Raw genomic sequence first — 12520 nt, 5'->3', positions numbered from 1 at the left:
TAATAGTATGAATTGTCACACTTTTAAGAGTGTGATGATTAGTAGTGTGTTGGTGCTGTCATTGGCAGTGCTGCCAGGGGCAAAGGATGGTGCAAGCTCTAGTGTCCTCCTGTCGAGATCCCCAGCACTACGTTTTTTACTAATTAAGCACTGGAATATTTTCATATGCATGAGCAGTCACACCTGCTCAGTTGCACTTCCTTAAAATGAGCTCAACTTCTCCTTTTGCAGATAAAACAAATTTCAGTTGAATTTCCTTCCCACAAGTGAACAAAGTCTGATAAGGCTGGTTTCAGTGTGTTGAGTGATGGATGGAGCCGTGACATATGCCGACGTGAAGTTTGTGAAAAATCCAGAGACGGCCAAGAACCGCCACCGAGGCACGGGTAAGGGTCACTCATTACCCCTGTAGCATAATGTGCCCTGTAGAGCACAGGTGCAGGTAACAGGTTCCTCATTACTTCTGTAGCATAGTTTGCCCTGTGGAGCACAGGTGCAGGTAACGGGTCACCCATTACTTCTGTAGCATAATGTGCCCTCTGACAGACAGGTGCAGGCAACGGGTTACACATTACTTCTGTAGCATAATGTGCCCTGGGACAGACAGGTGCAGGTAACAGGTTACCCTTTACTTCTGTAGCATAATATGTCCTCTGACAGACAGGTGCAGGTAACAGGTTACACATTACTTCTTTAGCATAATGTGCCTGTAATGGACAGGTGCAAGTAACGGGTTACCCTTTACGTCTGAAGCATAATGTGCCCTCTGACAGACAGGTGCAGGTAACGGGTTACACATTACTTCTGTAGCATAATGTGCCTGTAATGGACAGGTGCAAGTAACGGGTTACCCTTTACGTCTGAAGCATAATGTGCCCTCTGACAGACAGGTGCAGGTAACGGGTTACACATTACTTCTGTAGCATAATGTGCCCTCTGACAGACAGGTGCAAGTAACGGGTTACCCTTTACTTCTGTAACATAATATGCCCTCTGACAGACAGGTGCAGGTAACAGGTTACACATTACTTCTTTAGCATAATGTGCCTGTAATGGACAGGTGCAAGTAACGGGTTACCCTTTACGTCTGAAGCATAATGTGCCCTCTGACAGACAGGTGCAGGTAACGGGTTACACATTACTTCTGTAGCATAATGTGCCTGTAATGGACAGGTGCAAGTAACGGGTTAACCTTTACGTCTGAAGCATAATGTGCCCTCTGACAGACAGGTGCAGGTAACGGGTTACACATTACTTCTGTAGCATAATGTGCCCTCTGACAGACAGGTGCAGGTAACGGGTTACACATTACTTCTGTAGCATAATGTGCCCTCTGACAGACAGGTGCAAGTAACGGGTTACCCTTTACTTCTGAAGCATAATGTGCCCTCTGACAGACAGGTGCAAGTAACGGGTTAGCCTTTACTTCTGTAGCATAATGTGCCCTCTGACACACAGGTGCAAGTAACGGGTTACACATTACTTCTGTAGCATAATGTGCCCTCTGACAGACAGGTGCAGGTAACGGGTTACACATTACTTCTGTAGCATAATGAGTTACTCATTTATTCTGAAGCATTATGTACCATATGGTGGACGAAGGCAGGTAACTAGATACTAATGCATTTTAAAGCACAATCCACCCTGTGGCGGACAGCTGCAGGTAACGAGTTACTCAGTCTTCCTCAAACATAATGTACCCATTGAGGACTAGATGTAGGTTATCAGTTACTCTTTCAATCTGTAGCATAATGTGCCCTGGGGTGGACAGATGCAGCTTATTAGTTACTCATTCATTCTGTAGCATAATGTGCCCTAAAGGGGGCGGGCACAAGTATTGAGTTACTCATTCATTCAGATGCATAATGTGCCCTTTGATGGATAGGCACAAGTAATACGTTACTCATTCATTCAGATGCATAATGTGCCCTGTGATGGACAGGTGCAGCTTATCAGTTACACATTCATTTTGAAGCATAGTGTACCCTCTGGCGGACAACTGTCATTAAAGAATTATTGATTCATCTAGAGGCATAATTTACCATATGATGGACAAATAGAAGTAATGAAATATTAACACATACTGACGCATAATGTACCCTGTGATGGATAGGTGAGGTAATGACTTACTTCTATATTCTGAAGCATTATGATCCCAGTAACGAGATGCTAATGCATTCCAAAGCATAGTGTGCCCTGTGATGGACAGGTGCAGGTAACAAGTTACTCCTACATTCTAAAGCCCAATGTACCGTGTAACAGAGAGTTGCTCATTCATTCTATACCAGTATTTACAATTTGACGGACAGGCACTAACAGCCTGTCGCAGTTTATTAAAGCATAATGGGCCAGATGTAGCAAAGGGTTTTACCCATTTTGTGTCTATGGGAAAATGTGTTCATACATATGGCCCAATGTGCCATATCACAGACAGGCACAGAGAGCCTAAACTCTCTCAGTCATGTCAAACCATAATGTACCTTAGGATGAAGAAAGCGGGCAGGTACGCCCCTTCATTGATGTATAATGTGCCTCATGATGGACAAGCGCCTGAGGGGACTGTGTGCTAATGAAATAATTATGCCCCAGTGGCATCATAAGCAGGTGGTCAATCAATCAATCAGGAGTTTGTTAAAGCACGACTACTCACCCGTAAGGGTCTCAAGGCGCTAGGGGTTGGGGGGGTGGGGGGGTGCAGGTTCCATTCCATCAAGGAGGGGGTCTGTCGAAGAGCCAGGTTTTGAGGTTTCTTGCGAAGATGGGGAGCAATGTTGTCTGTCTGAGGTGGAGCGGAAGGGCGTTCCATGCTTTGACCGCAAGGAAGGAGAAGGAGCGGCCTCCCAATCTGGTCTTTCTGGTGTGGGGGACCACGGCGTAGGAAAGCTAGGCTGATCGTAGGATCCTTTGGGGTGCGTGGAATTTGAGTTGGCTGTTCAGGTATGCTGGTCCGGTGCCGTGGAGGGCCTTGTGTGCGTGGGTGAGCATCTTAAAGGTGATTCTCGCCTCGACGGGGAGCCAGTGGAGTGTGCGCAGGTGCTGGGAGATGTGGCAGTGTTTTGGCAGGTTGAGGACCAGTCTTGCGGCAGCGTTCTGGATGTTCTGTAGCTTGCGGATGAGGTTTTTGTTTATTCCGGCGTAGAGTGCGTTGCCCTAGTCGAGTCTGTTGGTGACCAGGGGGTAAGTGACTGTCTTTCGGTGTTCGAGGGGGATCCATTTTAAGGTCTTACGAAGGAGGCGGAGGGTGTGGAAGCAGGAAGATGAGACAGAGTTGATCTGGCGGTCGATTTTGAGCTCTGTGGTGACGCCATCAACACCAAATGCAGACTTTGCCAAAATGAAGCACGTCACAAGAAATCTTAAATATGTCTCTGGGGCCAGTAGCATGCCATGGTTGCGATGGGTGCAAGCACAAGCAAATGGGGACCCCCATCTAGCAAAACCCACTGCTAACTGGGGTACAGAATCTTTTTTTTTTTTGCAAGATTTAAATTATTTGTTGAAATGTAGTATCACAAGTACAAAGGATATTTTGCACCTTATTTGCACTCATTATCACTATTGTGACCTTCTCCATTTGATTTTTATACAAGCTGTGGTTGGTTAAAACACGCACACCACCAGAGCGAGCTCAGTAGATAGTTAATTTAAATTAGGGTAGAGCTAAAACAGGATAAAAAAACATGTTTGCAATGTTTTTAGGTTTGCCAAGGAGACTGCTTTATCTGTTTCACCAGCCTCATGTAGTAAACAAACAATAATTAAAGTATGCATGGACAGCAGCAAAGAACCTTTGGGTCAGCCTTCTACATCCATTGGTCTGTTCAGCTGTCATTCACATTTCACTTCTTCCAACCACAGCACAAAGCAGGTGACAGAGGGATATCCCTCTTCAGCCATTGGCTCTTCCGCACTGTGAGTTATGGCCATCTGCATGATCACATGTGAACATCCAGCTACAAGGAAGTGCTCTTCAGTACCAGGGCTGATGGACAACAACTGACCATTTTACTTTCCTTCATCTTTTTTTAATTTTTTGTCATACATATACTGTTTAAACAATATTTTCAAGTTATATTAATTCAAAGCCAAGAGTACATTTTCTATCTGCTAATAAGAATCATATTTATTTGAATTAGTAATAAAAAGGGTTTCTAAACCAGCTCTAAGTAGCACCTGTTCTGTATTGAAATTATATTTGGTTGATACATTTTTGTTATTCATCTAGTTTTCATTGCAGGCATACGACAATCACACTTTGGTGGTGGCTTGTTTTCATCGTGGTATGTTATGTTATGTTATGTTATGCTATGCTATGCTATGCTATGTTATGTTATGTTATGTTCAATAAATCAATCATGTTATTTGTAAAGTGCGCTACTCACCCGTGAGGGTCTCAAGGCGCTGAGAGGGGGGAAGGGGAGGGGGGGTTTGCTACTGCTCTTCAGGTCTTGAGGAGTCTTCTGAAGGCGAGTAGGTCTTCAGTCTGCCGTAGGTGGGTAGGTAGGGTGTTGCAGGTCTTGGCGACGAGGTAGGAGAAGGATCTGCCGCCGGAGGTTGTACGTTGGATGCGGGGGACGGCGGCGAGGATGAGGCTGGTGGAGCGGAGCTGGCGGATGGGGGTGTGGAAGCTGAGTCTACTGTTCAGGTAGGCTGGTCCTGTGTTGTGGAGTGATATGTGTGCGTGGGTGAGGAGTTTGAAGGTGATCCTCTTGTCGACGGGGAGCCAGTGTAGGTTTGTCAGGTGAGGGGTGTTGTGGCTGCGGCGGGGGATGTTGACTATCACTAGGGCGGAGGCATGCAGAAAAACAGGCAACAAATACAGGCAACAAATACAGGTAACAGTCACTAAAGCAGCGCACAGAGAAAACAGGCAAGAAATACAATACAAAAATACAGGAAACAGTCACTAAAGCAGCGCACAGAGAAAACAGGCAAGAAATACAATACAAAAATACAGGAAACAGTCACTAAAGCAGCGCACAGAGAAAACAGGCAACAAATACAATACAAATACGGGAAACAGGCAGCAGATCAGACCGAATACTTACTGCCCACCACTGAGCCACCAGGGATGAGGTGCAGGCAGGAGCCTGCGGGTGGAGGAGGGCCTCAAACCCCCAGCAGCAGCGAGGGGCAGCAGACAGAGGACACAGCACCAGCAGGGAATGCTGGGGCGCTGGGGCAAAGCATCCTGGCCTGAGAACAGGTCATGGTTCGCACCCTCGCCGCGCAGCGCCCTACATTAAGAAGGGGTGGACGGAGGGAGGAGCAGCTGGGAGGCGGGTGGCGGGAAGCGAATGGGAGACACAGGCACCAACAGTAAGAGCTCTGCAAAATCCGCCCGAGACTGCTCCACTGGCTGCCCATTCAGGAGCGAGTACATTTCAAATCCCTCTGCACGACCCACAAAATCCTTCATGGCAAGGGGCCCCACATTCTAAAAAAATCTGATTATATGCCATGAATCCCCCAGAAACCTACGCTCAGCACACTTACATTTGGCCCATATGCCCAGGATTAAAACGGCCCGCACAGGGGGCCGCCTCTTTTCCTATAACGCCCCCAAGCTGTGGAACTCGCTGCCCCTTACCAAGCGCGCCGAATCTAACCTTCTTATCTTTCGAAAGCTCCTGAAAACTTGTCTCTTTCCTTAACTTCCTTCCTCTCCTCTACTACCTCTGTCACCAGCGCTGGGACGCTCACGGGCAGCCATGCACTTTATAAATCCTGCTTTCATTTCATTTCATTTCATTGTTACTTTAGCCTGTAATTGTGGGTTACCGGCAAGAACAAAAGACAACATTGAACCTTTGAACACCATATTTTCTTTTACATTTTAAATAATTGGACAGTTTAGCCACTAGTACTGCACCCCCTTTCCACTTTACAGTGCTATAAGCAGTCCGGTCTCTGCGCAAGCAAACAAAGCATTTCGCATCACTTGCTTAATTTGAGACGCTCTGGACAAGTTCGAACCTGCAGAGGGAGTTTGTTGGGATGAAGGGGGGCTGGCAGGAGACGGATCTGCCTCCAAATCTGGGAGTGCATGCGAGGGATCCCTGGTAAAGCTTCATGTGTGGCACTGAGAGGTGGGTGGGAGTGGCAAAGTCTGCAGGGCAGATAGGCAGATAATGCTGGTAATGCTGGCGTTGACACTGGAATCCATTGCAGCCATTTGTCAGTCCCTCTATCTTACTCATGGAATCTCTTTCAGCGGTCGCTCGTGAGACCTCGCTTTCATCTTTGTAAAGCACAGACCACACGTGTTTTGAGACACACCATCTGCCTATGGTCCCCAGAGCAGGAAGCTGAAATGAGGAAGGAAATCTTTGCACCAGATGGCGAGACGCCTTGCTGTCTGTGCCCACGAATGAAGCTCTGAAGTTGGATTTCATTCACTTTCATATTTAAAGGGACCATCCGGTGAATGATGTCACAACAGGCCTCAAAGCCCAAGCATACGTCATCTAACATAGATGCATTCTAGAAGGCCTATTGTTGGTCATGGTTAGTGATGCTGGAATGGATCAAGAGAGCTGCTTTTGTTCTCTCCATCGGATGCCGCTTTATTGCTGTTTGTCTTACTGTGTTGGATTTTGTACATACTGCACAAACCATTTTTTCGGTACACATCAAGGGACCTTGTTCTGGTGTAAAAGATGTGCCCTTTTAAACTTATGACAGACAGACAAGTAGATTGACAGATAGACAGAGACAGGCAAAATACTAGATAGATAGACAGACGGACGGACGGTCTGGCGGTTGGTCGGACAGTCGGACGAATAGATAGACGGATGGGCGTACGGATAGATAGATAGATAGATAGATAGATAGATAGATAGATAGATAGATAGATAGATAGATAGATAGATAGATAGATAGATCGATCGATCGATCGATCGATAGATAGATAGATAGATAGATAGATAGATAGATAGATAGATAGATAGATAGATAGATAGATAGATAGATAGATCGATAGATAGATAGATAGATAGATAGATAGATAGATAGATAGATAGATAGATAGATAGAATTAATAGACAGACAGACAGACAGACAGACAGACAGACAGATAGATAGATAGATAGATAGATAGATAGATAGATAGATAGATAGATAGATAGATAGATAGATAGATAGATCGATAGATAGATAGATAGATAGATAGATAGATAGATAGATAGATAGATAGATAGATAGATAGAATTAATAGACAGACAGACAGACAGACAGACAGACAGACAGATAGATAGATAGATAGATAGATAGATAGATAGATAGATAGATAGATAGATAGATAGATAGATAGATAGATAGATAGACAGATAGATAGATAGATAGATCGATAGATAGATAGATAGATAGATAGATAGATAGATAGATAGATAGATAGATAGATAGATAGATAGATAGATAGATAGATAGAATTAATAGACAGACAGACAGACAGACAGACAGACAGACAGATAGATAGATAGATAGATAGATAGATAGATAGATAGATAGATAGATAGATAGATAGATAGATAGATAGATAGATAGATCGATAGATAGATAGATAGATAGATAGATAGATAGATAGATAGATAGATAGATAGATAGATAGATAGAATTAATAGACAGACAGACAGACAGACAGACAGACAGACAGATAGATAGATAGATAGATAGATAGATAGATAGATAGATAGATAGATAGATAGATAGATAGATAGATAGATAGATAGATAGATAGATAGATAGATAGATAGATAGACAGATAGACAGATAGATAGATAGATAGATAGATAGATAGATAGAATTAATAGACAGACAGACAGACAGACAGACAGACAGACAGATAGATAGATAGATAGATAGATAGATAGATAGATAGATAGATAGACAGATAGATAGATAGATAGATAGATCGATAGATAGATAGATAGATAGATAGATAGATAGATAGATAGATAGATAGATAGAATTAATAGACAGACAGACAGACAGACAGACAGACAGACAGATAGATAGATAGATAGATAGATAGATAGATAGATAGATAGATAGATAGATAGATAGATAGATCGATAGATAGATAGATAGATAGATAGATAGATAGATAGATAGATAGATAGATAGATAGATAGAATTAATAGACAGACAGACAGACAGACAGACAGACAGACAGATAGATAGATAGATAGATAGATAGATAGATAGATAGATAGATAGATAGATAGATAGATAGATAGATAGATAGATAGATAGATAGATAGATCGATAGATAGATAGATAGATAGATAGATAGATAGATAGATAGATAGATAGATAGATAGATAGATAGATAGATAGAATTAATAGACAGACAGACAGACAGACAGACAGACAGACAGATAGATAGATAGATAGATAGATAGATAGATAGATAGATAGATAGATAGATAGATAGATAGATAGATAGATAGATAGATCGATAGATAGATAGATAGATAGATAGATAGATAGATAGATAGATAGATAGATAGATAGATAGAATTAATAGACAGACAGACAGACAGACAGACAGACAGACAGATAGATAGATAGATAGATAGATAGATAGATAGATAGATAGATAGATAGATAGATAGATAGATAGATAGATAGATAGATAGATAGATAGATAGATAGATAGATAGATAGATAGACAGATAGACAGATAGATAGATAGATAGATAGATAGATAGATAGAATTAATAGACAGACAGACAGACAGACAGACAGACAGACAGATAGATAGATAGATAGATAGATAGATAGATAGATAGATAGATAGACAGATAGATAGATAGATAGATAGATAGATAGATAGATAGATAGATAGATAGATAGATAATATGGCTTTATGTACAATCCAATGTATAAAACAGATCAAAAACAGTCAAGAAGACGCCAAAAAGATGTACACTTATTGTCTTTGCTCCCACTTTAAATAGTGCTACATGAATTGGTTTTTTCATCCACGTCTTCCCTTCTTCTCACCACATATTCCCTGGTTTAAACTCATTGTGATCACCAGCTATTTCCATTCACTTAACCTAAGTGAAACATTCTAAACCATGCTTACTGTTTAATGGTGAAACCATTTAGCAGACATTTAAGTAAATAGAAGATAGACTGCGTAGAAACAAATGAGTAAACAACAAGTCCATCAAGAATAGATAAGCAGGAGTCAAGCTGACAAATCAAAAGAGTGTTTTGGAGTTTGTTGGATCGCCTCCTGTGCCGCCTCCTAGGGCCCGACAAACACAGGAACACAACAAATCCAGACCCCAGGCCAACTGGCCCATAGAGGAACTCAGACTAACGAAGCACCACCGCAAGCAACCAAGGTGCAAATAAAGATGAGCCACGACAATACAGACAGAAGCACATTCGAATCATCCAAGAGACACTACCACCAGATGATCCGGGCAACCAAATGCAGCACTCTGACGGACATATATAAGCCAGCACCAACATCTCACAATCTTTGCCATTGTGAAAGATTTCACCTCACCAGTGTCTGCCTCCCACTTGAGGACTGCTACAACAAACGTTCCCGGTTCTTCAGCAACAGAGTCACTGCCCTTTACAGCAACTTCAGCCCACTACCAGGCCAGACAAACCTCACCAAATGACTCCTGCTCTTATCCAAAACCAATGCTAACCACATGGCCGTCATCACCCCAGAAGAAACCATTAGTAACCATGAAGTCCATCCCCTCAAGGACCCAATCGGACCCCTGCCCCCACTACACCAATCAGCGCCATATTCAATCCCATTCTGAACACCTCCACCTCTTTTGCAAACTTCCCAGATGCTTGGAAACACATAACTGTCCTATCACTTCTGAAGAAAACCTCCACGGATGCTTCACTACTCTCCAACTACAGACAAATCTTCCTGATACCATTCCCAGCCAAGGTCTTAGAGAAAATAATCAACATACACTTCACTGATTACCTCAATGACCACCAACTCCTCAACCCCACTCGGTCTTGTTTCAGACTCAACCATAGCAACACACCTGAGACTAATGATGCAGTAGTACTTTCTAGAATCTCTCAGAGCCAAGAGAAATCCTACAACATCTGGAGTAGTGAGGTCACTGAGAGCTGGGTGGACACCTACTGGTTTGTGAGGGGGGTTTGAGGTTTGGCCTGAAAAAGACCCAAGTGATAAGACCCAGAGAACGCAAGTTCTACTGCCACTTTGCATCTTTACAGGACTGCATGTGCTCCTGTGACCTACCTTTGGATACGAGCTGCATGTGACATGAATTAGGAACTACACAGTTGGGCCGTAGCCTGGATTGAAGTTTCCTCGCTTGGTGTGCCTTGCCAAGTGCACTCCATCGGGGTAGAATGGCCTCTACTTTCAGTAGCGCACATAGGCAGTGCTTGTGAAAGGAATTCACAAACCTATCTATCTCTGAGGGGAGAGGCAAGTGCACTCATGGAAGGGATAACTGACAGATTTTGCTATGAATACAAATATATAAGTAGATACACAGATACAAAGGCAGATAAACAAATAGGCAGGCAGAAGGGCAGGCAGGCAGATAGATAGATAAACAGACAGTTAGATTTTTGGGATGGGTAGTGGGTTTGTGTGTGATTCTATTAACAGACAGGCTGATAGGTAAGCCAGGGAATGGGGCTGTGTGATGGTTTGCAAAGACAGACAGGGTGGAAAGAAAGAAAGACGAATAGGTGTCTAACGTGCATAAATAGCATAACTCCATACATTTCATGATGGGTTGGAAGACACCATCCTAACAGCATGCAAACACCACCTCCCAGGGACAATGTGCAGGAGGATATTTGCCTCGGCCAATATTTTGTTCCTTGTAAACCTTAGTGGAAGTGTGGCTCCAGCTTTCACATACACATACCAAACTCCAACAAAATATGAAAATACAAAGAGGATGAGTTATTTTGCTACTCTACCTTTGGTACAAAAACATATTAGTGGCTCCTCCCTCCCCACACACATGCAGCACTACATTTTGAAAAAGTCAAGCTGCTTCTTTTCCAAGTAACATTAGCCTTTCAATAATTTACTGCCTGTGAAATATTACTAAAAAGAAGGTTGTGATACCAGCTGTGGCCTTTGCTTCTCAGAGATAAGCAAAACATGTTGGGGAAAGATTTACAAAGATGTGACTTAGAGCAAAGCAGCAATTTCACATGCTCCATTGCATCACATGCAGAAGGCCGGAATGCACAATATCTTCTAACATGGCTCATTCCTGCTCTCTGCCAGAGCTGGCATGCACCGTGCAGCCCAGCACCAATGCAGGCCCCCTTGCATCATAGTGCAAGGGTGCCTGTGTTGTTAGCAGCATTGTTTTTGTGTAGGAAGGGGCAACTTCATGCATTAAAAAAAAAATCCTAAGAGGATTTTTTCTCTTTCTAGTGTACTGCAGAGTGCAGCACTTGTAGGAAGGCCAAAACACGAGGATAATTGAAGTTGTTTGCCCTTGAGGCACCTCTCCTGGTGGAGCACCTTTTTGACATATTCCCAAGGTACCTGTAGTAAATCTGGAAATGTGCCAAAATCCAAGGGTGAATGCATCGGAACACCCAGGCTCTACCGATGGAACGCCTGCCCAGGTCAATGTCATGCAAGACAGCGAGTTGCATTGCTCCAGATTTACTATGCCATGCAGCGCCATGCAAGGTGGCTCAGCGTGGCATAGTAAATCTCACTTAGGGCTTGCATTGCCCTAGCATGACCTTGCATAATGCCAGGGCAATGCAATCCTTTCATAAATCTGGTCCTCGATGAGCAAACACAACAAGGGGCATACAAGCAGCACATATTCGATGCTACCCCATGGATCCTTATGTTGCACTTTAACCTCATTTAGAAATGGGTGTGGCAACAACAAGCACTGGCAAAATCAGTATGTCTGGCATAAGAAATATAGTGCAATGGTACAATTTTTTTTTTTTTTTTTGCAAGGGGCTTGGTGGGAGGAAGAGGCTAATGATTTATAAAGAAAACTGGTGGCCAAAGGAGGGGGGGGGAGAGTAGAGAGAGCACAGAGAGAGAAAATGGTTCCTCGTGTGCTACAATGTAATGTAAGAAAAATCAGCAGTGAAAGGAAACAATGTCTCCAATGAAAACACAATGATTACTGTTTAGGCAGGACAAACAAAAGTATCAGGAGCAAAGATCAAGTGAGACAGACAAATATATTGAATCATAAGCAAAAGTGGAACAAAGTCTGCTTTCAGTTAATAATGCCTACAATAGTTGTCTTTGCAAATCTTAGGCTGATTGTAGGTCAAGTCTCTAACCTGAAAATTACTAAAGTTGTAGACCTGAGTCTTCAAGCTCTAAGGCTTTAATTTATGGGGATTTGGCACGGGGTAGCACAGCAAGTCACCTTGCTGTCCTGCCCGATGTCAAAGCTAAAGGGCAGGAATGCACTGTATGTATCCAATATGGTGCATTCCTGTTCTTTCCCTTTGCACTAGAGCAGTTGTGACAACCTAGCGCCAACGC

At 43.1% G+C, this 12520-nt stretch overlaps 1 protein-coding gene across 1 annotated transcript in view; it reads left to right on the top strand.

The window, feature by feature from the left end:
• Window positions 1-258: 258 nt before the first annotated feature.
• LOC147725915 (uncharacterized) overlaps window positions 259-12520 on the top strand; it is a 276388-nt gene continuing 264126 nt past the window's right edge. Inside the window, exon 1 of the mRNA XM_086962832.1 lies at window positions 259-386. Coding sequence (XP_086818958.1) covers window positions 308-386 — 79 coding nt within the window. The 5' untranslated portion in view covers window positions 259-307. The remainder of the gene's footprint in view (window positions 387-12520) is intronic.

Source organism: Lissotriton vulgaris, chromosome 3_1 (assembly GCF_964263255.1).
Source record: "Lissotriton vulgaris chromosome 3_1, aLisVul1.2, whole genome shotgun sequence".
Classification (NCBI taxonomy): Eukaryota; Metazoa; Chordata; class Amphibia; order Caudata; family Salamandridae; genus Lissotriton; species Lissotriton vulgaris.
Note: the sequence above shows the minus strand (reverse complement) of the source record. Positions and strands in the feature narration are given on the sequence as shown.